General features: G+C 36.5%; 1 protein-coding gene across 4 annotated transcripts in view; it reads left to right on the top strand.

Annotated features, from left to right (window-relative positions):
- The window catches only part of LOC118264776 (uncharacterized), a 32,525-nt gene extending 12,787 nt beyond the window's left edge, over positions 1-19,738 (top strand). For 2 of the 4 annotated variants that reach the window (XM_035577404.2, XM_035577407.2), the window contains exons 2-5: positions 11,596-13,275; positions 13,653-13,886; positions 15,546-15,828; positions 16,269-19,738. In XM_035577404.2, the coding sequence (XP_035433297.2) occupies positions 11,698-13,275; positions 13,653-13,886; positions 15,546-15,828; positions 16,269-16,459 (2,286 nt within the window). In that variant the 5' untranslated portion in view covers positions 11,596-11,697 and the 3' untranslated portion in view covers positions 16,460-19,738. Of the gene's footprint in view, positions 1-1,711; positions 2,349-11,329; positions 11,461-11,595; positions 13,276-13,652; positions 13,887-15,545; positions 15,829-16,268 lie in introns of those variants that run through there. The other 2 variants (XM_035577405.2, XM_035577406.2) reach the window with 2 other exon arrangements.
- The last annotated feature ends 7,284 nt before the right edge of the window (positions 19,739-27,022 follow it).

Raw genomic sequence — 27,022 nt, 5'->3', positions numbered from 1 at the left:
GAATATTTAATCATTTAACACAACTATCTCTCGTGACTGTTCATAGTTTGGCGGTTTTTGGAGATAAGGATAAATGCAGCGCTTTATAAAAATGCTTGGTTCATTGAGAAATACATTTTGACGAATATGTTACAGATGCAGTGAGCCTTAAATTCACTACAACTGCGGTTTTTGTTAAAAATATCGTAGTCATATTCGGAATGTTTGATAATATATTTCAAATTTCCTTTATGAAAGTAGCGATCTTATCAACGTAAAAAATACTTCTAAAAATCTTTTCTACAGTAAAGAACCCGCATTTTTCATGCAGATCTAAAGCCCGAAGATAAACACGAACCACTTTCTTATTAGCCTTTCTATGCAGCTGAGAGCAAACTAAACAAGTGGCTTCTGATATCTACTGATAGGTACAACTAACTGTACTATTATAATGTCAATTTAATATTAACCTCTAAGTACCAATTAAAGAGGTAAAAGACTTTTTAACGACGTCCTTTAAAATGAGGTAAATGCGGTTGATTGGTAAATTATGAGACATAATGTGTCCAATAAAGTGACGCCAAATATATGTTCTCGTAAGATAATTTATTATCGTGCGCGTGTGTAGGTTTATTGAGTACAAGATGATAGGAATGTACTAAACACGCCACTTCCACAGTCCACTTCCTCGATTAGCTAGTGTGGACTATCAGTAAACACTTTGCTTTGACCAAACTATGTGTAGTATTCCAGATAGATAGTGAACCAGTGGCCAATGACTAATTTGTTGCTATTGTTATTACCCATTTCGTTTCGTACAAAAGTAATCTATTCAAATGTGTGCGCCTAAATTATGCATGCACCTAAATGATCAAAGTCATCAAGTCGTTCTGATATTTTTAAGTATTTTGTTTTAAAATAAACGTATTTGCAAGTTTCCAAGGCTTTGTAGGCCAAATGATTCCAGTTTATACCCGATCTAATCTGCAGATTATTTAGCAATGTATTCATTCTTCTGTGTCACGCCGTCGATAAATATAAGTATCGTACGATATCGTACATTTTTATCATCAATTACTGTAAATAGCTCATCACTTGAAACTGTCACATTAGCACTTAATGTGGAATCGCATTAAGATAACAACATTTCAAAAAATAAATCAAAGCAGCAAATTGGTTACCGTTAGGTAGGCAATTAAGACTTTCTTTTTCAAACGACCCTACGAGCTGTCTAAAATTAGGTACATTGAAAGAAAACAACACGTTGTAATTATCTGGAGTCCATTAGTAGTTAATTACATAAGAACTAAAACAAATACACGTGGTGCGACGATATTCCTAGAATAACATTACGTTCAGATAACGGATAAACTTTAATACCTAATTACTATTGTAGAGTTTTAATTATAATTATAAAATAAATCATCACTAGAAATATTAATAAACAAGTATCATGCATGTGGTTACTGACGAGAAAATCGAATGCAACATTTAACTAATAATAAGTAAAGATTTCAATGGATTCAGTGAAATGCACTGAATTCGAATGAAATGTGTTTGTCTGTCAATAAGGGTACGGGTCGCCGTAACACACAATTTATTCTCTTTTAATACTTTATTGTTAGAGGTCCCAATTCTGGACACTTCTGTCTTCTCTTATCTCAGTTGGCGACATTTATCTTTCCGATGTGTGCCGGGTAGCAGACCTTTGGATGTATCATTGTCAGTTTCGTCGCGTCAATTATTGGTTTAAGTAGTGTTCACGTTCCCTCTTCTAATCTTTTTCGCTCTTGTAAAATTCTGTCAATCGACCAGAAATAAGCATCCCACGAGTGGATTTTCACAGACTGCAAGCATAGATCTCCATTTTTAGTGTCAGCCATTTAAATTCTTCTGAAGACGGGTGTTTAGTTAGTACATTTTGATGACCTCTGTGGTCATGTACTCAGTGGTATCCAGCGATAAATACGTAATTTAATGTCATATTGACCGAGGACGCTTCAATAGATAATCTTTTATCAGACTATTAAATAATGAGCGGCCCGGAGCGTGCACATCACCGGCCACTTCGCGAGTGCGCCCGCGCTAGTTCGAAGACGGACGCCCGACGAGCGCTTACTCTATTTTGACACCAAATACTTTTTGAACTCGAAAGACTCCGTGAAGTGACAAATAAGTGAACTTTCCTACCGACACAAGTCTGCCAGCTAATATAGTCGTGTTTGTGAACTTGTTGTGTTTTTACTAAAATGTGCTTTAACTATAAAATAGTAATTGTGTAAGAAATGTGGTTATATACATTGAAAATACCGGGATTTGGCAAGCACGTATTATACGAAGAGAGTGCCAAAATGACGGCACAAACAGAGGTGCGTCTTGTTTTTATTTACATCGCATGTTCGGATCTAGTATTTGTTTCGCGCGTCAGTATAAAGCTTGCATTATCAACCAACTCTTCAATGCCAATGTCAGTTTCTTCAAAGGCCGCATTAAATTCTTTACGTTCCTTATTCAAATTAATGTTTTTGTTTGTGGCTGTGTTGTTTTTGGATATTTTTGCATTAGTGTTTGACATGGACGTTAAAATTTTTTCAGAGTACAAATGTGTCTGTGTAAGAAATCTTTCCATAAAGTAGTTGGCACTCGTGAGTACGTTGTTACCATCGGCGATGGTATGTGATATGATGCTGGTGTTGATGTTACCATGCCGTCTTTCAATAACATGCACATCACAATGTGGATTTCCTTCGTTTGTTGCACAGTATTCAGAAACTTTCAGAGAAATCATTAACAGCTCATTACCTTCAATGGCTTTCTTCAATACCAATACAGTAGAATCCATGGTTCGTAAAGTTTTCTAATTCCTTCTGCGGCAAAAAACGAATTTACGCACTAAACTTTCCGGTCGCCAGTGGCTCTAAAATCTTTTAGATATAAAATTGTGAGGTTTGCCGCCGCTTTTACGCAAATGATTCTTCAATTCTTGTTGTAATCAAGAAAATAATTAACTTTCCGCTTCTCTCTAAATTACTACGCATTTTACGACTTCCTAGTAATCTTCCTTTGATATGTAGATAACTAGATACCTACTTATCGAGGAAAACAGATTCATTATAATATAACTGTAATTATCAACTACTTATTTTGGGAATAAACCTGAAAATGTTGCTTATTCTGAGCATCTTCTGGAAAAGAGGTTAGCCAAACTCTGATAGTGGTATAAATATATTTCTTTTCTGATAGCAACTGCTATTTATCAACCACTTTTAGGTTAGCTTTATCACAGTTAATTACAATGTTTAATATATTAGCTGCCCCTTTAAACTGACTGATAATTAAAAACTGATAACAATTAGTTCCTGAACCGTGTGGGTCCGTGTGCCAAAGATTTTGAATCTAAATGCGATATTCTCTTCGGTGTGTAATGGCTGTGATATTACTTTTATGGAAAGAACGATTGTTTAACGTTAATTGTCTAAGTACTTTTAACTTCTCAGCTATGGGCAGTGACGTTTTCTTTATTGATTACATTATCGCCGTCGTATACGTAATGATTATAAGCCTCTTAGTCATTCAATATGTCGCAATCTATCTTAGCAAAACATTAGCAATCCATACATACATACGCACATTTATCGGAGATGTCGGAGGTTAACTTACAGTTTCATCTAGAATGTACGATACGATAGACTTGTTATCAAACTTTCAATGTGCGTACAAATTGTAGTGACGATGATAATATTGGTCAAAACTTCCACGATAGCGCGGCGTGGTTTAAAGTTATTGTTTTACGAACGAGCAAAGATCCACGTGTAAACATTGACGATCTTAATGTCTACCTGCCCATTGTTTGTTGTTCAGTGTTGTAAGGTGTCGTGAACATTCGACTCAGTATCGACATAATGTCTAGGTAACAATATGGTTGTACCTACCCTTCGGTTTTGCATAAATCAAATTAAAAGTTGATGAAAGCCTTCGTGAAAAGTTAAGGTTTTTGGTTTGTTCAGAGAGAAGTAATGGATGAGTTCTGACAATACTCTTGTGGCAAAAAATTAAGAAGTTTGGGAATACGAGTACAAGGGTCTTTAATATAAGTGATACAGTGAAGACAGGGAAACAGACAATCATCATTTGCCACTACAGTAAATCTAATAGGGCTACGTTTTTATTACATGTGGAAATCCTTACGAATTTCCTTCCCTCTGGAGGTCGGACTCTTAATGACTGAGACTACACAGTATCCCTAGAACTACTCATCGAGAGAACGGATTAATTCGAATTGCTACAGTCACTGATGTTTTTTTGAATACAATAGGTTTACACATGAGATGTTCTGGTGAATTCCATATTTTGGACGATAATTAGCGATGGTAGCTCTAAAGGTTTTTTTTATACCTCGGCCATTCATTCAGCTTGGCCATCGAACCGCACCGCATGACGGTGCTAGTACCCGATAACGTATCAACGCCACCTCTGACATTAGATTGTAGTTTTATAAATTAAGTTCCAGTTATTAATATCGGTTAAATTTTTTCACAGCTGCGATAACTAAAGAATACCTACGTGAACATTTTTGATACGTGAACTCGATTCTAATGGAAACAGGAATTCTGTTCAATTAAAATAAAATATTGGACGATGAAAGTTGTGCAAACATCGCATGAAAACTCGTCAAGAATTACAGATTTCTTAGAAAGCTACTTTAGATCTTAGGAATGTTTACAAGTGAAATCGAAATGGTTGTTTTTAACTAATGTTAGTAGTCTTGACTAAGTTCGAGAAAAGCCTTCGTAACTATTATGTAACATATCCGCAGATCCCGACCAGCTTGGCGCGGTGCCAAATAGAGCCGAGTTTTTCATGCCGCAGGATATGACCTTTATTTCCACCCCACTAGGGTATAATTTATCTTGCACACTATTGTTCATGGGTAAATGATTCTGAAATGTTAATGTTAACAGTAAATCAGGAGATGCTGGGAACTGGGTTTCGTTTTTCGTTAATCTATTCTTATACATTTTTTGGGTACCATTTTCTCTTATATCAGTACAAATATTGCTTTTTGGTTGGACACACATACATAATGGATTTAAAAGAAGTTTTATTTACCATAATTTCAGGGTTTATGTCATGCTAAAGCAAATATGGTGCACTTCAAACTTCAGACTCCATTCTATTCCTTAGAAGGTCGACCCAAGGAGATAATTGTGTATAGCCTAACAAATTTAAGTTAATATCCGATGCTGTGTCCTTAATCTTTCCAGAGGATATGACACGTTGATTGATCGCCAGATTAAGAGGAAACACTCAATTTGCTCTGATGAATAATTCTTAAGTCGACGCCATTTTTTCCTTACATCGTGCGATGACCATGAAAATTAATATAGGAAAGTAATTTTTTGTTCAGTTGTTAAGAAGATTAGAGTGTATTAGTCAAAATAAGTTTGGACAAGTGCCCGTACCACCCATATACATGTCTATTAGATTGTATTGTGGGCATAACGCCGGCGCTGCAGTTATCCTGATTGTTTTAAGGATCGTTATCAATTTAGCTCCCGCGTGACAGGATGCCACTTGTCACTCAATTGTCGTACTCCTGACTAATCCAACTACCTGCTGATTTATAGAGGACCTCCACTTTTAAGTGTTCCGTGTAGGAGATCAAGATGGAAAATGCAATTAGATGACCCTGATAATCAAATGATTCTAGAAATGTCACGATGTTTTAACCATTTCAGTAGTGGTAATTTCATCATCATCATTCATTTAAACAAAGTAATATAAATCATGGAAAACTATTTACGGTAAATGATTTTTCAAATAGTTACAATAAGAAATTTAATTTACGGGTGTATTGTTACGGCTTCTGGTGCTTTTCCATTAGAGAAGGTCGCCAGTGTAGTTGGCACGAGTAGACCTAAGTTTATCAATAGGTACTTCTTGAATGATCTTGAACTTGAATATAATTAAGAAATAAACTACCTAGATGAAAACTAGGTACTTGGTTTTTCAGTATTCATTAGTCATATAATATTTTTTACTCTAAACGACTCATACTTTCGAATTATATTTAAAACAAAACAATACGCAGTTGTATCTAAATGAAAATTGGAATGTTAGTTATTGTACTCATTGCCGGCCGTTGTCAAAAAGGAACAAAACGATCCCTTTATCAAAAATTCTCCCTTTTATTCTTTTGCTTCAATGGTTCCGTTGTTTCTAACAAATACACGAGTTCCACTCGTTTCTAACATTCTATTGTTAGTTACTGAATAATATTCCGTAGGCTACTGGTAGTTGGTGCCCAGTTCATACGAACAGGAACTTCCTCGACACTAGCGACATCTGCGTAGTTTCTAAACCCTCCGAAGTTATTAATTCTCATTGATCTTTATACACCACTTCGCAATATCTTTTATTCAAGAGCTCTTGTATATTTCCATGAAATAAATAAAGCGTTGTAATGAAGCACTTGTGTTCTGATTGTGAGCAACAGACTAACTGGCGCGACTGATTGCCAGATTAAATTCAACGTGTTATTGTTATTTTGTGCGGGATCAGTGAACTTTGTGATGGGCAAGTTCCAATATTTAATCTCTATACGGAGAATGTATTTATTAATAAAATCTATACATTAAGAAATCATTACATTTCCTACTTCCTAATTTATAAGCGACCTGAGTAATATCTCATTAGACATGTCGTCAAGTCAATTGACGATATTTGGGAGGATTTATTCAATTGTAGCAATTTCCTAGTATCAGTTTATGAGTATTATATTTAGAAATATGTAATATGAAAGTTGACCTATAGTTTCTTCCTACGCTCCGGACGGAATTTTCCCAATTTGGCTTTGAAGTATTTGTCGTAAATCCCAAAACATTGTAGGTACGAAAAAAATAGACGACTTCACCCACCATTCTGGCGATGAGTTTGTATTGCCAAACATTTGTATTATTTATAGTATTTGACGTAAACTGTGTCTGGAAGGTGGCCAGTCGGTCTGTCATGTGTCCCAAACCATGTGGTGTTATTAGCGCCTGTTAATGTGAGATTTCTAAACAAACAACACCTGAAGATAAAATATGGTGATAATTGTTTGTTAGGAATCACGTTGTTCATACTGCTGGCTACTGATGACACATTATGACGATATTTTGTCATGCTATTTAGTTGCCACATGGCAGTTGTTCAGATAACAACAATTCTCAAAACTATGTATATCTACTTCACTATAATAACTCCCTCGCTCTCATTAATCGCAGTTCACTTTAAAAAACTGTCATGAATAATAATAACAGACACAAGAAAAATAATCTAGGAAGTGGAACATTGTATACTAAAATAAAAATATTTCAATATCGACCTCGGCTCAAGGTCTAGTGCAATAGGAAAAGGCGCTAGACTCATCGCTGGTTTAGAGTAGAACTAGTTATTGGAATTTGGAGATACATGTTGCAATTGAGTAGATAGTCTGAAGTAATGGATCTGAAGTAATGGACCTTCATCCTATACAGAAGTTTCTTTTATAAGTGGCAAGATAGCGCACGGCTCACCTGATGGTAAGCGGTTACGTGGCCTATGAACGCTTGCAACACTGATGTTCTATGAATGTATTTACAACTCACCTAAAAGGGACTGTGCTTATATTTTTCTAATTAATTATGCTTAATTTAAAAGATAATTAACACAAAACATTTGTTGTGTAAACAAAACAAAGAATAAACAAAAAATAAATAAATTAGAGAAGCAAAATGAACAAAAATACTTTCTAATCACTTTCGAATTAGATGGTAGCTGGAATAAATTACTGGATTCGTCCTAAGTAGACCTATTATGCTAATATGAGCCTAATTGTTTTAAAGTACTCAATTTATTCTATCCCAACTAATGGAGATGTAGTTTGTAGTTAAATACTAATTAATGCGCCTTAATGTGTCTTGTACCGAAGACAATTGTTTTAAGAAGGATCTTTGACCTGAGCTTGGAATAAGGCTTTTATAATTAACGTTTCATTGTGTTTGTTTTCGTTCGTTTAATGTAAGTAATACATGTATGAATTCAGTAATAACTTTTGTGTTAAATACTGAAAATACGTACGTTAATGAATATGTGAGATAGGTATGTATTATACACGTGATTATCTAGTTTTGCGTACCGAAAAACCTAAGTCATAACAAAACTGTATAGCAATCGATTTGTCCTTGTAACTATAAGTAGTCAGAGATGAAAGAAAATACATTTTTATTCAAACAATTTAAAGTACGTATTTTATTTTTCAACGACTGTTATTTCAAATGTAATGGATTCATGTGTATCTAGCTACTAGTCAATGTCGGAAAATTGGATTTATTACCCATTTCTCCTATAAACAGCGGAGGCGTAGGTAAGTCTCGTACGATTCGTACGTATAGAGCACATGTTCCCGGCTCCCGGTCAGAAAACATTAAATATTTAAAGGGCAAGTCCGATTCGAAACCCACGTTACATAGGTATTTCGTATATTTTTCATGGTCGTAAAGTTTTAATGTTCTATTACTCGGTTACAGGGAATAAGAATGTTATCCTCTAGGATTTAAATAAAAAATCACGTGTTACGTGCTTACCTAATTGGAATCTGTATCTGTGTCTCGTACAATCTTGGATCGATATGAGTCATTAAAAACTGTCGACTCTTCTTTCAAATTTTAGTACGTATTTGTTGTAAGTTCGTTGTACGGAAAACTTCCATTTTCCTTCTTTCATGGGATCCCATTTGATGCTGAACAAAAAGTTAATGTTTTGCTACACACAGACGCACACATATTATACTATGTATGTGGGTACAGATAAATGTCCTTTCACTACGATAGTTCGTCGAAGGGAAACCTTCCATTTTTCTTCTTGCATGGGATCCCATTTGATAACAAAAAAGTTAATGAACTATTCTAAAAACCTTTCAAATTGAAAACATCCCTCAACTTCGTTTATAAAACAAAGCAGCGAATCGTGTCCAGTTATGTGCCAACGCTAACGTTGCTTCCAATAAACCCTTTGCCATTCAATCGAATCGCTGTCTGTTATTTTCAATGGAAAGCAACAAAATTGCCTAACATTCAGCAGAACACGCGGCACGAATTCATTGTATTCTATAAATTGTTAACTTTTACGAACTGAACTGGAATTGTAACAGCGAATAACCACAAAAGTTCTAAATGGTAAACATGTTATTCGGTGACCTTTCGACGTTATTTTTTGTTATGTGACCTGTTTGTAAAGCCGAATGGAATTACAGGCTGGCGACTTGACGACTCAACGCAATACGCAAACACGAACATAAACTGAGCCTGGAATTGTTTCTTATGACTGTGCAAACAACGCCTTAGCCTAGATTTACTGAAAGTCAGTCCGTAAGCACTATGAAGTAAAGCTGTATAAATATTACATCGGGTGTTTCGAAATTTTAATTTATGATCGGGCAGGGCTCGCTCTTCGTTACGTTGTAGTGTTACCGTGGCAACAACAGGCTGTATACGCGTTTTGAACATGCAGGCTAATCAGAAATATAGGCTAATGCAACCTGGCAGCGCAGGTGACCCTGTTCAGAAACAGGTCATATCATACATGGTGCAATGCGGTCGACCGAACAGGACATAGCTCGCAGATTCACCACAGACGCGCCTAGATATGAAAATTTAATGAAACATTTCAATACGCTGCCAAAAATAGAGCCAAGGTGTTTCGGGGAATATTCTAAATGTAGGTATTCTCGGATCTACCGTTCAAACTGTTAAGAAGTTAAACTTCTCGTTCCATTTCTATTTTAAAATATCTTTCATTATCAATTCCTAAAAATTACGTAACTAATTAAAACCATGATCGGTTGACTCGACGTTATAACAAACGTGTCAGGGCCATACTGAATCTCCTACTTGAATCTGTCATAAAAACAGATTGTCCCCACCGAAATATTTGTCACGTGGACTGGATATTTCAAAGCAAAATGTAATACAACACATTATTAAATCCTGCTGTGAGGCTACAAAGTGACGGGGCTTGTACCAGGAATCTGAAGTGTGACGAAGGATTACGACACACTAATTAGTTAATTAACATCACGTAACAAACCTCCCAATTCGTTTATTTGTCCTTCATTTGGAACGTTCCTTGTTAAACGTGACACTGTAAATATAGGTTGGTACTTCAGAACTTATATTGTTTGAACTAAAACTAGTTATTTGTTATTTGAGTACATGGGTCCCGTTATTGTGCTCAAGTTTATGAAAACTTCAACATTACACAGCAAAATGTGGTAACTTTAGTAATTTTAGAGTGAATCTGCTGACTGTATAAGTACGGAGATATTGTGAGAGAACTTCAACGGCTCATTGCAAAAAGGCCACGAGAGTGCTTAGGTCTATAGGTCGTCTCGCGCCGTAACAAAAGCCAGGTCGCCTTTGCCAGACGTGTCCGACAACTTTTGAAACATGTTCGTGTATTCCCAGATGATAAAAAAATGTTCTCGAAAAAGCTACATTCTCTACGGGCGTTTTTAACTTTTTGTTTTTATTAAACTTTTTCACCAGAGGAATAAAAAATGTGTCCCGAGGGCCTGAGGGCTGAGGGTCACCATAAAAATGAGCGGCTTCAAAGTGATCATATTTCATTTAGGGATGCTGATACCTATGTGAACGTAGCATAAAAATGTGTATTTTATGAATTATAAAACGTATTGATTATCTTGTCTGTATAGTACCTTTGTGTATAGAAGTCATGGTCCGTGGTTACGCAAAATTTTCTCGTAAGATTTACTAAGATATATTTATTAAGATCTCGAACTTATTATTGTAATTAACGCAATATACCTATCTGACATGTACGCAATAATTGTCGGATGTCGGCCCTGGAGTAAAACAATTATGTCGGAGATATCTAAGTGTAAGTGGCAGAGGTCGAGTTAATTAGGATTTAGGACAGAGGTCGCTACTGAGACCGAAATCTTAGGGCAGGCAGAGTGGTCTAGTTAGTGTCACGCTATTTTTGTTCGCAATCTACATAGAAAATTTACGTGTTTAAAAGTAATGATGAACCTCGTATAACAAACTTATCGTTTAGCTGTCATAAAAATAGCAATAAATTGTAATACATATGTAGAAGCCCAGTATGTAGTTTGTTATAACTCAACAAACGACAGTTGAGCACTCCTCAAGATGTTCATGTCCACATCTATAAATACAAGAAGCGGTCTTTGCATGGCCTCTGGGCGCGTCCATTGTCCACCAATCAACGGTCTCTGCAGATCGACGATTTAGCACTTGGAGCATCCGCTGCAGATGAACGAACGTCCATTATACTCGTTTCCTATTTCAGTTGATAGAAAAGAGCCAATTAGAGAGGACTGGCCGCTCGGCTTATTCGTATGTGCGTAGGTCAGGTGACAAGACATTACTTGGAGATAAATCAAATAAATCTGCAGTGGAATATCGAATCAGTTTAAAAGTGGTGAGATGTGTGATTGTGTTTACTGTGCGCGCTTGTAGGGTGGATTAGGGTGTTGGTTACAAAGTGTAGCAATTAGTATTAAGATTATAATGTTGTGTTGTATGTATGAGTAAGTAGAGTGTTGTGTTGTTGCAGCATGAGGTCACGGCGGTGGTGTGGTGTCCGCATGGAAGCCCGGCGGACTGCTGATCACGCGCTGCACACGCTGCGTGCGCAGTTTCGCCGCGCCCTGCCGGAATGGACCGCGCGCGCCTCTCGCCGACGCCGGACTGCGCGAACCATCGGCCGCTCCAAGGAGGACCCCGCGAAACCATCGATACCTCAGCCCCGCCCGCGGAGGCCTTAAACGAGCCAGAGACTCCGCGGCCCGCGCCGCGCGCGTTAGCTTCTATCCCCGAAAGCGAGCCCTTGCTCCGGGATCCGCTCAGTGTCAGTGCTATCAGTGAGAATGTCGCGCGCAAGCACAACGGGCGGCCGCTGCACGTGCAGTTCGACGCGCAGTCGCCCCCCGCGGCTGTGTCCGTGTCGGGCTCCAGCACCAGCTCCAGCTCCTCGGACGACGAGGACGTGTCCATCGCCGAGGCGCGCCCGCCCGACGGCGGCTGGGGCTGGGTCGTCGTGTTCGCCTCCTTCATGGTCAACCTCATCGCCGATGGCATCACGTTCAGCTTCGGTGTCTTCTTCCCACATTTCCTGGAGTATTTCGGCGAGAGTAAAGGCAAGACGGCCTGGATCGCCGGTATCTTCATGGCGATGCCGCTGCTGTCCGGGCCCATCGCGAGCTTCCTCACGGATAGGTACGGTTGTCGACGGATGACGATATTCGGCTCGATTCTAGCTGCTATAGGATTCGTCATATCGGCATTCGTAGATAATATGGAGACATTGTTTTTGACGTTCGGTATCATGGCTGGATTCGGATTGAGTCTGTGTTACGTGGCAGCAGTAGTTATAGTAGCTTATTACTTTGAGAAGAAACGTTCCTTAGCCACCGGAATTTCGGTGTGTGGCAGTGGCATCGGAACATTTGTGTTCGCGCCCCTGACCTACGTATTATTAGATGAATATGGGTGGCGTGGCACCACGTTAATATTAGCTGGCTTATTTTTAAATATGGCAGTGTGTGGATTGTTGTTCAGAGACTTGCCGTGGACAACCACAATGAATGAGGAAAGGGCCAAAGAAAGGAAAAGAAAAAGAGAAAGAAAGCGGTTAAAGCGTTATCAAGCGTCTTCAGCAGATAGTTTCTCGGACAGTAAGAGTAGTGCTGCTGGTTCTACGAAAGCGAATGAAACAGTTGACATAGAAACAGTAACATCACCAATCGTCCCACAATTTAGTTCTCTAGTGGACTTGCCAACATTCATGACGGGAGGTGAAGGAGTGTCACTAGAAGTATTCGAGTTGATGTCGAACAGGGGTCGAGCGTACGCCATTCTGGCGCAGAACTACCCGGGAGTGATGCTCCCGTCGAGGAGCTTCAGTGACAGCGGGCGGCTGCACGAGCAGTCGCCGCCGCGCGCGCTGATGTCGCCGGGCGCGGGGTCGCCCGGGGCGCTGTCGCCCACCAGCACGTCGCGGCCGCCGGCGCCCAGCTCGGCGCCCATCAACGACAAGGCGGCGCTGTCGCTGTGGCTGCGGCGGCAGGCGACGGGCTCCACGAAGAAGCCGCCCGCCTTCCTGAAGGACCTGCGCGTGCACCGCCACTCGCTGACGTACCGCGGCGCCATGCTTAACATCAACCGGTACCGACTCAGAGCTTCCTCCTGCCCCAACATCTTCAGGAACTCCATGACCACCATTGCCAAGGAAAAGGTAATTACAAATTACTACTATTTTGCAATTCTCTTAATAGAATACAGATGCAATGTCGCTTATAGCTCAACTGAGTAAACCAAGTTAACAATAAACAACGTTGACTTTTGGAAATACCTACTTTATTAAAGTAATTACATTCCTAGGCATAAACTGTTTTACTGCTTAAATTGTTTAAGCGTTTTCACGTTCAAGGTAGACTTGTCTCAAGAATCATTTGTGAAAACCGCATAAAATTCCATTTGATAATTTTACAATTAATCGCTAACAGCTAGACAAAGAGACAGACTTTGTTTACCATTATACAAGGCAGAGATAATTATTTTACCCACCTTCAACATTACCTCTTAAACAACAACCATCTTCAAAATTTCCAGGTGCAATGGTATGCAGGCCTATGGGACTTCTGGGACCTGGCAGTGGATGTGCTGGACTTCTCCCACTTCTTGAACCCTGCGTTCCTGATATTCGCCATCTCCAACTTCCTGCTGTACATGTGGTACGACGTACCCTACGTGTACATCGCTGACAGCGGCATGAGCATGGGCTTCAACGAGTCACAGTCATCGATGCTCATCTCTATCATCGGGATATTGAACATGTTTGGAGAGGTCAGTTGATTTTTTTTTATACTAGCAAAATACATAGTATGAAAGACAGTCTTAATGCATTTAAAGATGTCACTGGTTTCATTCTCAGAGCAATAGTTATTTTTTTTTCGTTTGTTACGTTATTTTGTAAAATAAATTTCGATTTCAACCATGGTCATTCTACTGTTGACTTCTAGATTTCAATCATGATTGTCCTACTGTTAGGCAAAAATCTCTACATTTCAGCCATGATCGTCTTACTGTTGAGCAAAGACCTCCCCACACTTCTCTCTGTGTAAAGCTTTGTGCGGTCAATCTTTGTCATAGATATTGAGTTCGTACCGCCATCTCCTTTTGGGCCTTCTGTAAAATAGTATAATTAATTAGCTATTTAAATAACAATGAGTTTGCAAAGAAAATCTCTAAATTCACTTCCTATATGCCTCATTTAAAACTAGTACTTGTTGCGCTGCGAGAGTAACCCTTTCCTTATCACCGTTATCATTTTTGAGCAACGTTTAACTTGACCCATTTAAATCATCTTATATACGACTGATAACAGACAGACTGCGTTACGTAAGCACACAAGTAGCATGTGTAAGTACAGTACTGATAAATTATGTAATTATTGTAATTTATTATTGATTGGAAATAAGGATGTTTTGATTTGTACTCTTTATACTACGCCTCAACTGTACTTTCGTATTTTTGTATGCTTATGCTTGTTGTATCATTTGGAAACAAGTTTTGTTTTAGTGCGACTGGAAAAAACAAAAAATAATTGAGTTCTAAGGTTCGAGAGTTCAAGAGACGTTGTCTGTAGAATGTGTTGCTGTTTGAGTTTAACTATGTTCAAATATATGTCAATGACAGATAACTTTCTAGTTATGAAGCAGAGGTCAATTCAGATTTGAATATTGTACCTACTAGGTACTATTAGCCTATATTGATAAAAACTTAATATATGATAACATGTATTTTGTCTCTAAATTATTTGTATGCCACAAATTGATGTGTATGCAATATCTATAATTTAATCTAAAGGTCAATATTACATAACATTTGCAATGTAATCTAAAGGCTTTTTATACTGCATCGAAGGTCGATGGATCGTAAACACAACTTTCGTTTACGAGTAAAGGAACGCGTGCAAATAAGTGATCATCTTACATTCTCTGATAGTTTATTTTGAAGCTTGTATTTAGTTAAATGAGACTGGAATTACTTGGATTCTAGCCCTATTTTGAAGCTTCTACTTGATTAAGTGAGACTGGAATTACTTAGATTCTATCCCTATTTTGAAGCTTCTACTTGATTAAGTGAGACTGGAATTACTTAGATTCTATCCCTATTTTGTAGCTTCTACTTGATTAAGTGAGACTGGAATTACTTAGATTCTATCCCTATTTTACATAGAGTAGCCTCGCAACTTAAGAAACTAAGAAATCCTAATTAGAAAAATGTAGATCTAATAAACATACCTTTTTCGAACTGATACAATTTAAATAAAAGAACGCACTACTTTATTGAAAGCCTACTTGAATCTCTTCTAGTGCTATGGGCTCTAGAGATAGTTGGATGATGCTGATCCTATAAAAAACTTATATAATGATATTATATTTCTTAATTGACTTTTACTTACCAAAACAATCTCATAACGACATCATATCTCAATTCCAGATCCTACTAGGCTGGGTGGGCGACTTCCAGTGCGTGAACGCGAGCATAGTGTACGCCGGGTGCATGGTGGCGTGTGGCCTGGTGACGCTGATCATGCCGCTGCTGGGCAGCTACTTCACGCTGGCCTCGGCATCAGGCGCCTTCGGAGCCTGCATCGCGGCCAACTACTCCCTCACCAGCATCATACTGGTGGAACAGATCACGCTGGAGAAGTTCACCAATGCCTACGGATTCCTCTTGCTCATTCAAGGAGTTGCTAATTTAATTGGGCCGCCTTTAGCTGGTTAGTACTTTTCTGACAATAGTTAGGTTTTACTTCAGTCTCAAAAATCCTTTTTTACGATATTCATATTTAATTCAGTTTATGAAACATCCTTTGTTATTTTGGATCTAAATTTTATTTGCTAAATGCACATTTATTTGTAAATAACATGGTTGAAAAAATCACTGGGCACTAGCGATTATGCTAACGTGAAAAGAACACTGTAAAAAGTTTGAAATAAAAAAAAAATATTGTAAAATGACAGAGATAGCACGATATTTAAATACAACTTAAAATTGAGTAGCGTTTCAGTATTCGGGCGTATTCGTGTAAAAATAAGCCCGATTTGCTTATTTAATCATGACTTAACAGAAAACTTATTTATTCCCTATAATGTGTGTACTACCTAAATTATGCTCCCAACCACACTTCAAAATGTAACTCCTAATATCTGTTTCCAGGCTGGGTGTACGACGTGACAGGTTCCTACGACCTTTCATTCTACTTAGCCGGAGTCTTCATCGGTGTCTCAGGCCTGGTACTCCTCGTGTCTCCACTCCTGCGCTGCATCAAACATTGCACCAAGCGTTCACCAGAAACTGAGAACAAGAGCAATGGAGAGATCAAACAGAATGGGAAGCTCATGGTCTAAACTAACATAAGGTGATTGGTTTCTATGTATTATGTGTAAAAGGAATGTTTGTTACGGCCAAGCACATCAAGTTATACTAACGTGTAATGGAATTTCCACTTTATTGCAATGCTTTAAGGTTGGAAATTAACTGCAGATGTTTGGGGAACACCATGCTTCGAAAATTACTTTAAGCCGATTTCTATTGTTAGAAACATCTATGACATTGGCATCAATTAAATTGTATAAACCTACTAAGTATGCTGTGGACTTGGGGAAGCAAAATCAATTGAGAAAGTCAGACAAACACTCTATCTGGCTCCTATATGCTTTAAAAGAAAAGAATCCATGCAATAGTCGAACCTACACTTCTCCACTTAGGGAAGCAGTATCAGTAAGCAACTTTGGTTAAGATTGGTTAAGTCAATACCGACTCTAAGTAAGTGGTAACTTGATGTGCTGGTAACTGTATCACTAGAGACAGGAATATGAATGTTAACGCTTGATTATAAGGTCTATTTTCGCAAGCAGAGAGTATCTTTAAACTCAATTGGAATTTATCGCCAATAATGATAAAAACCTTTAAAATTTTATACCTATATTAAAAACCAATTTGCTCAGTGTTAGCTTACTTCAGAAATCTTAAAGGTTTTTGTCTTCAAAGAACGGTGATTGGTCGGTTGAACGTCGCAATATGTTTGCTAAGCTTTTGATTGGCTAGTTTGAATGTATGAGAGTTAGACGAACTAGAATCTTGAAATCTGACAAGAAATCATATACATAAGAATAATATTGAATTTCGAAATAGTGAAAACAAGTTTTGTTTTGATCCAAGCTTTTTTTATATTAATTATTATTATTTGAATCGTGCTATTGTTTTGATATAATTTCGTATTTATAAATAAAGTGAAGGTGAAATGGTACTTTTAGTATTTTAATATAGCGAAAAATTTTGTTTTAATAACTCAAAAATATTATTTCTTTTCAATCGTTCGTGTGTTTCAAGTTAGTATATTAACATAGGAGGTAGTGTTTGAAGAGGAATCGAATTATTACATAGATATAGTGCAAGGCAATCTCGGCACTAAAGCTTTGGATAAGAAGATCATTATTGAATAGCTCAAGTAATAAGAAATGTGGCTTCGTTTCATCTAATATGAAAAGGAAAGTTTAGAATGAACATTTTGTAATCAAATAGTGTCTTTATTTCAATGGAATAAGAGTAGTTATCGCAGATCTTGTGTGTGGAGGACAAAGTTGTGAATTTAGAAGTACTTGTAGTCATAGAAACTGGTTTTCAAATAAATGAATGGTATTTATAAGGATAAATGAATGTGTAAGAATTACTTACAACGTTTTTGTGACGTTCGTACACTGTCAAATATAGGAGAAAGCTATCTATAGGAGGTTTGGTGATTGTATTTGTATAAAAATACTACTTATTTAATTGTAAACTGGAGGCTATTTCGAATAGTTCTTTTATTCAAGGATTGAGATGGAAACTTGACAGTGTATGAATGCACCAAAACATCAACAATTTGAAAATTCAATTCATCAGACTAATTAATAAATACTTCCAAATCGATAAGGTAATTAGAACTTTATTAAAAAGAGAATCACCAAAGACTGCCCATGATGCAAACATCAGAACATAAGAGATCTATCTACCCGTAGTTTTATCAAACAAGGCTGAACAGAAAACGCCTTTGCTTCAGCTCTTTTTTAAAATCAACAAGCAAAGGTATGATCGCTTCAGCCTAAAACAATTTGAATAGAGTATCTATAACATTATTTATGCGTATATAGTATTCTATTAGAAAATATTTTTAGAAATCCATCTGAGAACTAATGTGCATTATTCCGACATTAGAATTTAAGGTTTACTTGAGATAAGAAAGATAAAACTGCTAAATACTAAATACATGACTATGTATAACCTATCAATCGTAGTTTATAAGTGATTTTGAGAAAAAAAAACAAATTACGTACCAAAAAAATGTTATCATGTAGCTTTTTTTCAATTTTGAGTAGGTTTAGGTATTAGAATAATGCCTTGGACGCTAAAATGCGACTTTTTCACAGATAATTAATATTGTAACGACAGCAGTATGACCTTTACTTACCAGATACCAGATGCCTTTTTAAATCTAGTGACTAATATTAATGCTGTATAAATAAAAGACAAAATAATATGAATAATTCATCAAATCCTTCAATTTTACTGTTCATTTTTAATTATTCTTCTTCTATGTATAATGTACGGATTATTGAGATATTTTCTCGTATCGATGTAAGCAATAAAAGGTATCTTAACAAAAAATAAAGTAACTGATCAAAATACTTCCAGAATTTCTTTAGTCCCCGTTCATCGACAAGAGAAAATATCTCAAAATTGTGAATTAATCAAAATCTTCCACCACTATTTGATATAATAGTAGTAATTCAATTTCTATGTTATATATAATGATACAATCAAATAAAATGTACGTTTTAATATCATGACAAACAAACAATTCGAATGCAAATAATTACTATAATCGTGATGTCAAGTTTTTTATTATTGTTGAATTCGGTGAGTTCTTGCCAAAGTAATATAGGGGTGTGTACAATTTTGTTATAGTGTTTTGATGCAACCTGCATGTCAGTATATTATCCTATGTTCATACATATACAAAAGTATATATTTGTATCAGTTTGTGCCCCGTTTACCGAGGGAATGGTATGCTAAACCGGTAATTGTACCCTTAGTATGAGTTTGCTTTACGTTGAACGAAATCGAAACAAGAGCGCATTAGGTGCTTTGATTGGTCGGTCCATTCGCGCCGGCCAATCAGTGCGCCGTACCCGCTCTAGTTTTGATCTCGTTCAACGTAAAGTAAACTCGTACTAAGGCTTCTGTTCTATTGCGAAATTTGCTTTAAAACTGAACTGTGATAAGCTGCTATGCTTTGTACAAACCACAATCACTGTACACAAAATCTAAGTGATTGCTTTAAACATTAAACCATGTTCTTAATGCAATAAAGTTGATAATTGCATCTCAATTATTGACGCGTAGTGTTAGTAAGTAGATTTTGGAAAGTGAATTGTTCCCTTCGGTAATAGGAAGTAAAATGGCGTGTATTTGTAAGTAGTTATAATGTCAATATATGTATAGAAGTGTTGTTCAATGTTCATGTGTCGCTCGGACAGTCGGACATGTCACGTGATTGTATTAAACGGGTATACAAACAAACGTATTATGTATATATCTGATGCACTCTGTCGTGTGTACTTTAGTAAAATTCTTTTTTGAATTTATTTTATTTTTGTTTTATTTTCTTTCTTTTTTTCTATTCCTTTATTTACGTTTTGAACACATGCTATTGTTTTTAGGACGGGTTAAGCGTTTGTAGATGGTCCCATGGTTTGAAATTGGTTTTATAATTACTGAATTCTTATAGAACTTTTGATAAATCTAGCTTAGACTATCTAGATCCAGTGGCTAGTCTTAATTAAACAAATTGTCTAAAATTAAAAATGTGATAATAAAATGAAAAATCCTAATTACTAACGAAATCAAATAAATTAATGTTTAAGCATGTTAGTGATATCGTAGTATTGGAAGTAGATGATTGGTTGATTCGAATTATATTATAATCAAAGTAAGATTTGCAGTGAACAGCTAGATATTGCGAGGTATGAAATAATCTTCGTCGCATTTGACACTAGATAAATACTTCAGAGAGAAAGTAAATGCAATAATGTAATTATATAATGAATACTACATTCAAGGGTTCTTCCATAGTATTTTTTGCACTCTCTAGATTATCGGCACAAGTTAGTACCAATCGGTTGTTACTTAAAGACTAATAATTCAGATACAGTTTTTTAAAACGGCTCCTAGACTATCACTAGCCATTTGATATTAAAATAATCTTTTAACTCCCGTAAATAAATATTAAAACGAAGATTCGCACATTAAGATTTTACATAATAATAAAACATTTGTGATTATAATAGTTTACACCAATATAAGCAATCATTTACCTTGATATTATATTCTAGTAAGTCAAATTCGATTAAATATTTATTGTAGAAGTTGTTAATGAATAAATACCTCATAAATATAGCGTTTATTATATAAATGGGGTCTTCCCGTATTGGCTAATGGAGACCCTAGTGTAAGAGATTCATAATTATGTATTATTATTATAATAAAGACCATTTTAGCTTGATATTTTGTTTTAATTTAACATAGTACTTCTAGCGTTATTTATTTTATATACCAACCTGAAATAAACGTTTAATTTGTAGTATTGTACTCACCAAGTGGTGTGTACGTACACCCACCCAAGTCGTGATGTCTTTACGGTGGTATTCTCCTATCCTGTGAGAAGATACTTTCCGATCCATACATACACGTTGCTTTGCACATTAAACGCCATGGGGGTCACGCCAAAAGTGACCGGTGCAAGCGGGGGATTTGCCTTCAACAGATTTTCGTTGGCATTTAAAGTCTTTAAACAGCTAGCTACCGTCATATCAACCACTGACGTGATGAGAATTCTGGTTTCTACATTTTTGATCTATTTTGAGTACCTATGGTGGTTAAATAGTGTAAATAATTTCATTTTAATATTTACGAATAAAAATTTACTTCTTAAAGTTAACTAAGAGATTAATAAGGTGTGAGAGGCAAGACTTAAGCAGGTAGGTCTGGATCAGTAGCTTTAGTAGTTAGGTATCCCCTACATTTTCAGGTAAAATTAAATTAATCAATCTGGAAACAGGTTTACTTAATTAATTACTGTAACGAGCCATGGTTGGCATTGTAAGGGTGGATTCATTTAATATTCCACGGTGATGGCTCAAAGACAGTTAATTTAATTATGCGTTTCCTATATCACGGCTGTCATTTATTATTTTATGACGACTCTCTGTAACTCTCGCTCTGTTTGCGCGGAATATTATGAATTATAAATGTTGTTTACTTGTTCGCGTACTGGTTAAAACAACATTAAGAAACATTTGTTTGTTTTAAAACATGCTTTAATTTTGTTTTAATATAAGGTTGTTTACGTTTGTCACAGTCAGATCCAGATTCTGAATGACTTAAAACCACCCCGTTCTAACTGCTTCTATGTGCTAGGACCCTGGAATAGGTATGGCTACCCTTGCCCATGGTAGAGTGGTAGGTAATCTACGTACTAAGATATTACAATTTATTTTATCTACACTAAGATTTTCTAATATACCTAATGTCAGTTTTTTCGTACTCGCTTTTCTAGTACCCATTTGATTTGATTGAAAGGAGATTGAATTTTATAATTGCATTATTAGGTACGTTTATCCAACACGACACTACAAAACTGCTGCGGAAAAGCTAGTATATGTAGGTTCTATATAAGTATTTACAAAAGACGTAACAAAAAGTATAATCTTTTTTGCTTTTTTGTAGCTTATAAAAGAGGTTGAACAAATTGTGCGGTCTCTGCTTATTATAGGAGTTTCAGGAAAAGGTCGGCTTACGGCTTATCTTATTGGTGTAACCTTCTGATGGCGCTGATAGCCTGGTAACATGGAGCGGAGAAATTGTTCATATATAATTGTACGTAAGTCGGTGTTTTTGTTTAATTTAAATTGTCCTGACATAATAATGTTGATTGAGCTTGTAGTGACCACTGATCAATGAAATTGTGGTTATGATTGATAATGCAAATTGGATAGTGAAAGAACATTGACCATAAAATTACCTATGGAGACGTTAACAAATTCGTAAATACCCAAAAATGTAGTTACAGGACACAGAAATCTTACCCCAGACCCCTAACTTACGACAGATCGACCCACTCGACAACAATATCTAAGTAAAGTAATACATAATATACCTACTTGTCAGAATCAAAGCTGCTCTTTACACACTACTTACTACACGACACAGCCCGTATAAGGGAGAATCTTGTACCTATATATATACAGGAGGTTCACAGTACATAAATCTGTGAGTCTATATGCCAGCCGTCGCCTCCTGACACTTAGCTCCGGGCAGTCAAGCTCAGTAGCACCTGTAACACCTGTCTCTGCTGCAGCATCGCACGGTAACTACACTTGAGGAAATGTGGGTCGCTTCCTCGAATCCTCTCGGCATTTACCTATATAAGTGTTTATATTATGTAAGTAGTTTTGTTGTTAGATTGTAGTTGGATTTTGACTTATAACACAAATGGTGAAAAGTGATATTGTATACCAGCATTACGTGCCGTAATGTGTACCTCTGCCTACCCCTTCGGCGATAAAAGGCGTGACGTTGCATATTGTGGTTGGATTTTGAAAATATCAAGTAACTATTACTTATAGACTAGGCTTTTGTTCCATAGGTATACCGAATGTAAAGATTTGTGTTTATTGAAGGTGAATTTCTCGCTTACATATTTATTTATTAAAAAAAAAAACATATCTTTCTATTAAGACTTGCTTGAAGTCGTCTAGTACCTATTTACTACCTAATTAACTTATTTGTCTTGAAAGATAATGTTAACCTTTAATTTAGGTTTTAAAAAGTCAAATATCCGTTGAAACACTGTTCTGCGAGTACAACTTTGTAAAAATTGAATATTTTCTCCAACAGAATTCAGGAACACAAATTGAATTCGTTGTGTGACGCGCGACGAGAGAGTGGGAATAGTGCCGGCGCCCGGCGCCGACCGCGTCTACTTGTGACATCGGGTTACCAACACGCGTGTTCCAAATTCAAACGAACACTTTTTTTAAATTCGAGTACCTGCGATACATGTTGCCAAGCTGTTTCGTTTGTGGCATGAAGGTTTTATGTGTAGACCGTAAATAAAAGTTTAGTTTTGTTAACTGCCACTGTTTAAATACGAGAACTGCAGCTGAAATTATTATTACTCTGTGAATTGTCAGAGTTGTTATAGAGAGTTATTTCATTGGTCAGTGGTTAACTTTTTTAATCAAAGTTATGGTTTTTCATTCTCAATGGGCCAATAAATAGCCCAGAGGTATTTAGTGCCCCGGAGCTGCGGACAACGTAAAAGGTTACCGGGCCTCCGGCTCAAAGCAGGAGAAGGAACGGGGTGGTTTTTAGTCAGTAAGAGTCTGACACTCCCTCCTGCCTCACCCAAGGCGGGAGAAGTCATTGGATGATTTCCCCCCCCCCAAAAGAGGTATTTAGTCTACTCTATAAAATAATTATAAATCTTGCTTTTGTGAAACCTTTCAGAGTAAATACCTAAGTAATATTAGAAAAATAATTTAACAATGCATATTCTTTCATACACCTAAATATCCCACGTATATACCTAAGTCTAGACAATATAGTTGTTTCTTTTGAAAGATTCAATAGCTTGGATCGGATTGACGTTGAGGCACCCGAGCCGTCATATCACAGATATCCGGACGAGATTACGCCCGGCCGGGAACACGAGAATGTATTAGGAAATTGTAACAGGCTTCGGGATTTTTTGTAGAATTATTTTGATAGAATTTCTTGGTAAAAATGTGAAAATGTATACTTTGCGTGTTCTACGTTTTATTCTGTATAGAATGTTGTTGAAACGATATTTATTGTGAGGCAATTTTACCTAAGTAGACTTGATATGTTCCGGAGCTGCGGACTACCTAGCAGGTGTACCGGGGCAACGGCTTGATAAGCAGGTGTTGGTACGGGGTGGTTTTTAGTCACTAAAGTCTGACACTCCCTCTCGCCTCGCCCGAGGGAGACCTCATTGGACGAAAAAAATTTAGACTTGATACTAACATTCAAATATTCAGATATACATTGCGCACGTGACTTAATTTTATTGTTTGACTTTCAGAAGCACTTTTTGTTATAATTGATTTCATCCTTCGACTTTGAAACATACACTATTATAGAGTAATTCTACAATATACTTTGCTTCACCTCAGTATAAGATTCTAGACGACCATAAAATATATACTGACAGGTGCACCACCAGTATACACCGTGCTATTGTCGTAGATAGTGTAGGGAGCCTGACTTTAGACGTGTGCAGCAAAATGGATTCGTATCGATTTAATCAAATTCCATACAAACTGCAGCTGTGTCTAAAGCTATGTTTAGAACTAGAATTCCTTTTACGTTGGTACAATTTAGGTTAAAAGGCTAGAGCTATCGAATTTCTGTTTTATTTTATTTGTTTTAAACTATTGTCTTTAATAATTTGACTGTTAGATTCCCGCAAGGAGCAACTCTTTGTGTGATCCACAAATTATTTTTTCGGGTCTGGGTGTCATGTGTATGTGAACTTGTATAATAAGTATTCGTAAACCCACCTACGGCACGGGAGATAACTCAAGTGTGGCCCAATGTATAATTTTTTAAAAATGTATGGTTTGCAGATTGACTCCAGTTTGACAATTGTATCATAATTCACGTTAAATTTAATCTTTACATTATTATCTATATCTGCTTATTACTGTGCTATAGGTAATATTGATATTGTGTTATCCTCAACAAGAAAAACTTGTCCCGCACTGTGTTAGTTTCTCGGGAACTCAATTAATTTTCCTGTACGTGAAGTGACCACTTTTCTTTTTGTGCTCTGAATCTCAGGCTGTAGTTTGTCAAGCACTCCTGAGAAAGGGAAGATAGAAAACTGGTTTCTTTCTTAGAAAACTATTTAAGTTTAGGTTTCCTACGTTACACGACATTATGTGAAATTTCCATTTTTTAAAGTCAAAGTCAAAGTCAAAATCATTTATTTCAAATAGACCAGGAAGGCACTTTTGAACGTCAAAGCAAATATAATAATATTAATAACGTCTGTCTGTCGGTCAGTCCTCTAGTGAAGCTATTTGCTCGTTGCAAAGTGTAGATTCCTATGGAGAAGAACGAGCAAGAAACTCCATAGGTTACTCTTTTTCAATCAGATTTACAATACAATTCTTGGTTACATTGTTTCGATTACTTCAGCTATGTGAGAACAATGTAAAACTAATATACAGTCAAAGTGACAGAAAAAGAAAATAACCTAGAGGACAATAAAAATTAATGCAGTCCGGAGCTGACCAGTCCCAGTTGACAGCACCCGTTCTCGAACATGACACGTACACCAGCACCGCCCAACTCAACCATGTTGCAGGGAATCGAGCGATCCAATGCCCGTGCCACCGCCAATGAGACCTTTGAGTGAGCATGACAACTCCAAGCTGACATAAATGCATTCTACTAGTCTAATTTGATTTCAGTTAATTACAGGGCTCTCACATTTACAATAATTGTATAAAATACAGAATACATCGAAATAACATGGTTATATTACTACGTTTTATTAGTTATCCTGTGGAGCTTCTATATAATCATTTACTTTGTAGTATGCTTGTCTACATAACGTTTTTTTAATACATAGTTTAAATTTTGATTCATTCAGATTCTGTATTTTCATTGGAACTCTATTATAACATTTAACACAGAATCCCATAAATGACTTACTTATTTTTGACAATCTAAAAAATGGTTGACTTAATCTATCCTTATGTCTAGTTTGATAGTTGTGTCTGTCAGATACTTTCGCAAACAAATGTAGGTTTTTTCTAACATACATAATATTTTCATAAATAAATTGACATGGAACGGTCATAATATTGATCTCCTTAAACTTTTCTCTAAGAGATTCCCGATGACCTAGGTTGTAAATAGCTCTGACGGCGCGCTTTTGTAGGATAAAGATAGACTCAACATCAGCAGCTTGTCCCCACAGCAAAATGCCATACGACATGATGCTATGGAAGTAACTGAAATACACTAGTCTTGCCGTGCCTATGTCGGTTAGCTGTCTGATCTTCCAGACAGCGTAAGCTGCAGAGCTCAATCGTCCCGCTAGCGATGTAATGTAATCTTTTACAAATTTTAATTTCTGACTATTTAATAATACATCGCATTGGTTAGTCTTAACATTTGGCAAAACAAATCTAATACATTTTGTCTTTTTATCATTTAATACTAAGTTATTTGATGTAAACCAATTTTGAACCTTCATTAGAGAATTATTTACGTCGTCATAATTATTTTTTCGTCTATTTATTTTAAAAACTAATCATCATCAGGTTCATTCTGAAATAAATGGGGCAAGTCGTTTATATGTATATGCCAAAAATAGGAATGGGCCTAGTATTGAGCCCTGCGGTACTCCCAAGACGTATGATGACATCATATGTCATAAAGACATATGATGTAGATGTATTTTCGTTTAATTCTGTTCTTGAACTTAAAGTTTAATTAAAGTTATTTGATTTTCACTTGCATTAAACCCTTATTGAATAAGACTATCTCATACATAAAATTAAGGCTACTATAATATGTTCTCCTCGAAAGGGAGAGGTAGATAACACGTTTCCAAAATGATGTACGGGATATATAAACCCCCTGCTATCGAACTACCATTTATCTCTTACCAAATCTTGTCTCCTAGTTTAATATTCTAAGAGGAGGTACCAGGCTATCAGAGGTTAAGGGTGTTAAAATCGACGTCAGTAAGGAAGCTTTCACCTATATGCAAGTGTGTGTTGCTCACGTAAAGGATTATCTTCATTTAAAATCAATCATTTTATATTTAGTATTCC

The sequence above is a fragment of the Spodoptera frugiperda genome, chromosome 26, assembly GCF_023101765.2.
Source record: "Spodoptera frugiperda isolate SF20-4 chromosome 26, AGI-APGP_CSIRO_Sfru_2.0, whole genome shotgun sequence".
In the NCBI taxonomy this organism is placed as follows: domain Eukaryota; kingdom Metazoa; phylum Arthropoda; class Insecta; order Lepidoptera; family Noctuidae; genus Spodoptera; species Spodoptera frugiperda.
Note: the sequence above shows the minus strand (reverse complement) of the source record. Positions and strands in the feature narration are given on the sequence as shown.